Source organism: Otolemur garnettii, unplaced genomic scaffold (assembly GCF_000181295.1).
Source record: "Otolemur garnettii isolate 467f Iridium unplaced genomic scaffold, OtoGar3 scaffold00112, whole genome shotgun sequence".
Classification (NCBI taxonomy): Eukaryota; Metazoa; Chordata; class Mammalia; order Primates; family Galagidae; genus Otolemur; species Otolemur garnettii.
In genome coordinates this window covers 108,435-113,105 of record NW_003852507.1, presented here as the reverse complement: position 1 = coordinate 113,105, position 4,671 = coordinate 108,435, and the positions used below count along the sequence as shown (strand labels likewise).

At 38.8% G+C, this 4,671-nt stretch overlaps 1 protein-coding gene across 1 annotated transcript in view; it reads left to right on the top strand.

Moving 5' to 3' along the window:
- The window catches only part of EFCAB5 (EF-hand calcium binding domain 5), a gene marked incomplete at its 5' end in the record, with an annotated part of 141,249 nt that overhangs the window by 122,661 nt on the left and 13,917 nt on the right, over positions 1-4,671 (top strand). The window contains 4 exon segments of the mRNA XM_012809720.1: positions 378-481; positions 1,582-1,835; positions 3,483-3,769; positions 4,462-4,558. Coding sequence (XP_012665174.1) covers positions 378-481; positions 1,582-1,835; positions 3,483-3,769; positions 4,462-4,558 — 742 coding nt within the window.

Sequence of the window (4,671 nt, the reverse complement as noted above, 5' to 3'; positions counted from 1 at the left end):
TAAGCAATCGGTGGCACCTGTGGCTCAAAGGAATAGGGTGCCGGCCCCATATGCTGGAGGTGGTGGGTTTAAACCCAGCCCTGGCCAAAAAAAACTGCAAAAAATAAATAAATAAATAAATATTAAGCAATAATAATAATAATGCAAAGAAAGTAACATTCACATTGTCAAGTAAGAGTATGTCTATTATAGAATGCTTTGACTCTGAGGTGAATTCCCATTTTCTTAATGGTCCTGAATAAGTAAAATGTCACTGTCTTTAAAGCTAGAAGCCATGTAAACTTTCCTAATTTTTTTCTATTTATCTGTCTCAAAGCTTCAGTGGAAATATGAGGTCTAACTATGCCTTTCTAATGAAATTTCTCCCTCTTTTCAAGGATTCAGACTACGTTTTACGGAACATGATGGTTACGGGGAAGCAGGGTCTAACAGAAATCCACACAAATCCCCCTACCGTTTTCAGGAAGTCGTGCATCTTCAGGTATGGGACATGTCTGTTTTGTCTGACTGCCAGTACACAGCCTCCTAGTGTGGATTATAGACTGAACGACACAGCATCTGTCTCTTATTAGTACACACGCCTGATTAGCTTTTAAAGAAAAGCTTCTTAGACATTTTATCTCTTTTTCCTTGAAATCCTTTTTAAAACAAATGTCATGGATATTTTATATTAAAATTGCCTGTTTTAAGCATGATAACGTATAAGTGTTTTTAAAGTGTTTATAAACATGGAATTCAGCAAAAGTCTCAAGTCTCTTACTGAAGCAGATTTATGAAGTACGAATTATACATCCACATCACTCACTTATTAGAGCTCATCTTTCAATGTTAGCTAGCCTGTGAATATGGTGGGGCTTTTCTGTTTGTTTTATTTTTATTTAAAGAACACAGTCAGGAGCAAACTTGAAGAGGAGGCAGAGAATGTTGTATTTAACAAGTAGTTCGTTCTAGATTACTTAGAACGGCTCTCCCCTGTGGAATGCAAGGAAAGCTACCAACCTCTGGACAGGTGCACAACAGATCTTAACTGAAAACACACCTATTAACCTAGTAATCTCAGACTAGCAGGCTAATTTGATATCTAATTACATCTGTTAAGTAAACTTTAGTTTGGCCTGATACCAGAATGTTCCTTCAGCATCAAGCTGTTTCCCACACAGATTATTCCTTGTGGTAAACCAGAGTTTTATAGAGTCCTTAGAACATCCAGACTCATAACCCCGGATTCCTGTGTGTAACTTAGAGCAAATGCCTTTGGAGGAAGTCTGTTAACCAATGATGGCTTTATTATTATGCCTGGTGATGAATCTTTACTATTAATAGTTATCATGAAGACATAAAGCAGCAAGGGATAATTAGCAAAGGGTAGTCAGGGAGGGCTTCTCCACCAAGGGGTTAGTTGAGCAGAGACATGAGTGAACTGAGGGACAGAGCCATGAGAAATCAAGGCATGGAGTGTTTCAGGCAGATGAAACAGCAACAAGGGCTGGCATGGCAGCAGCGAGGTAGGACAAGAGAGAGTGATTCAGTACGTTTGGCTGGAATGTTTAATATCCTGTGCTTACTTGGTTTGGGTTTCAGGGATTTCCTCTTCAAGTGTGCAGACAGTTCAGAAGTTGTCTTGGCCTCTGCCAGTGGAGAAACGCACATAGTAATTCCGCTTCGTGAGCGAACAGGAGAGGCTCTGGGAGTCCTGGATGTTAACATTGGCAGAAATAGAATGTTGTTGTATCAAGAATATAAAGACCTGCAGAAAATGGTGAAGGTGATCCAAGCTGCCTGCTATGAAATACTTGGCGAATTCTCTGGAGAGATAACGAAAAAATATGTCTTAGGTATTGTGAATGCAGCAACAGTCTGGATTCATGGGTTTTATAGGTTTGGGGGAGATTACAGACAGTGCAATGAAGTATACATTTTCTAAAATTATTGTAATATACTGATCTTTCCTTGTGAAATGAATTCCCTAATGCAGTTTTAGGCTAATGAGCATTGTCTGTAGATTAAAACAAAGAGCATGGAATTACATACTCTTGGTTAGAATCATACAGTTTTAGAACTAGACGGATTCACAAGGCAAGATAGAACTAGCATTTATTAAATGCCTTGTGATGTGTCAAGAACGTTAAATATATTATTTCAGGGCTGGGCTTGGTGGTTCACACCTGTATCCCAGCACTCTGGGAGACCGAGGCAGGTAGACTGCTTGAGCTCACAAGTTCCAGACCGGCCTGAGCCAGAGTTGGACTCCATCTCTAAAAATAGCCTGGCGCTGTGGCAGGCACCTATTGTCCCAGCTACTTGGGGAGGCTGAGGTAAGAGAATTGCTTAAGCCCAAGAGTTTGAGGTTGCTGTGAGCTGTGATGCCACAAGACTCTACCAAGGGCAACAAAGTGAGACTCTGTCTCAAAACATATATATACACATATATATATAGAAATTCTACTTATATTAAGAAATATAAATATATAAATTTATAATTTATATATAAATTCTATTTATATTTATAAATGCTATTTATATTGTATTTATATTTATATATAGAAAGATATATATGTATATAATTTCATTAATCCTTACCGTAACCCTGTGAGGTGAATGGTGATGTCCCATTTTACAGGTGAGGCAAGTGAAGTTCAGAAAAAGTAAAGAACTTGCCCCAAACCACACAATTAACAAATAGTGAAGGATAGATTTGGACCTAGGTTGGGGTGCAAACTTTCACAATGTCACACAGCATTAGCTAATCGGAACACCTTATTTTACAGATAAGGAAGCTAAAGCCCACAGAAGCAAAGTGGATTACCCAATGCCTAGTAGCAAGCTAAAGGCAGAGCCAAACTCTACCACAGTTTTTATGATTCCACATCCACTAGGCTACTTTTAGCACATTAACAGCTTGGAGAGTAAGGGGGAACGAAGGCATAGAAACCTTTGGCTACCTAAAATGAAGTGAATAGAATTAGAGGAGTAACATCATATGGGATTGAGCCGGGAGATTTCTAGTCATTACAATAGCGTGGGATATGAAGAGAGAAGAAAATTCGTGTCTTTTGAGTGTTCGTTCGCTATGTGTCAGGCCTGAAACTAATCACTTTTACATATATTATCTCATTTAATTCCCACAGCTCACCAGGAAAGTGGGGATTAGCCCATTCTCACAGAAGAGGAGAAGGGTATTCAGAGAGACAATAGAACTAAGAGTGGGGAGAGCATATTTTTAAACTAAAGTCTAATTCTAACACTCAGCTTTTTACCTTTTTTCAAGGCTTCTTCCTTTGAGGTTTACTGGGTGTAATTCCATTGATTTCTTTTGCTTTCTTGGCTAAAGAAACTAAGATTGTTTAAAACCGTAGGATATAGTCTTCTTTTTCTGGGGAAAAAGTAAAGGTTTACTATAATGTGCTCAGAATTTTATGACAAAATGATGTAAGTGATTGACTGAACAGCAAGCAATATGAGATGTCATCTTTTTATTCCAGAGATTGAAAATGTAGGGGAAGTCCAGCGGGCAGGAATCATCTTCTTCCGAATCATGCTGCTGGAGCTGCAGGAAAGTCTCCAGCTACTCAGGCCTGCAGACTTTGTGTCACTGTTGCTCTATAATTGCAGTCATGAAGGAGGGCCAACTTCTGCGGCAGACAATGAATACATCCAGTCAAGAATCAACATAAACCTGGTGCATAACATCCTGAAGGCGGTTATCTTGTTCTTTCATCCAGAGGTGGAATTTTCAAGTGACTTTGGAGATTGGGATAAGTGTCAATTTGTAAGTTGGTTTTTTTTTTGATTGATTGATTTTTTGAGACAGTCTCACTTTGTTGCCTGCATTAGAGTGCCATGGCATCAGCCTAGGTCACAGCAAGTTCATAGTCCTATGTTCATTATCCTCCTGCCTCAGCCTCTCAAGTAGCTAGGACTACAGGTACCTGCCACCATGCCCAGCATGCCCAGCTTATTTTTCTATTTTTAAGTAGATATGGGGTCTCTTTCTTGCTCAGGCTGGTCTCAAACTCCTGAGCTCAAATGATCCTCCCGCTTTGGCCTCCTGGAGTGCTAGGATTTTAGGCATAAGCCACCACACCTGGCCATAAGTTTTTTGGGTTTTTTTATTGATAAACATCCTATATAGATTTAGCTGTACAAATCGTAATTGCACAAATCATAAGTGTACAAATGCAAGAATTTTCACACAGTGAACACATTCATGTAACCAGCACCTGGATCAAGATGCAGAACTGTAGTGCATCCCCGAAAGCTCACCTTTTTCCCCCTTCTGCATCACCCCGGCAACCCCCACACACACATCCCGAGGGTAACCATATGTTGACTTTTAACACCATGGATTGGTTTTGCCTATTTTAAAATCTATATAGATGAAATTATGTAGATTGATGAACCAAGTACTTTATTTCTACTCGCTGATTATCTCATAACTTTTCTTCTGTTCTTTGTTCGCAGTATTTTGACAGATATTTAATTGAAAATCTCTCTACCTTTGATCCAACTTCTGAGCTTCGGAAAATCAATATAAAGCTCATTGATGAACTTATCAGAGGTAAATTTCCCTTAATTATACCCTAAATCTATACTGATAGCAATAAAAACACGACTATAATTAAGAGATTTTGTTAGAATAAAGCAAGTGACTCACAAATTTAGTTTTTTTTT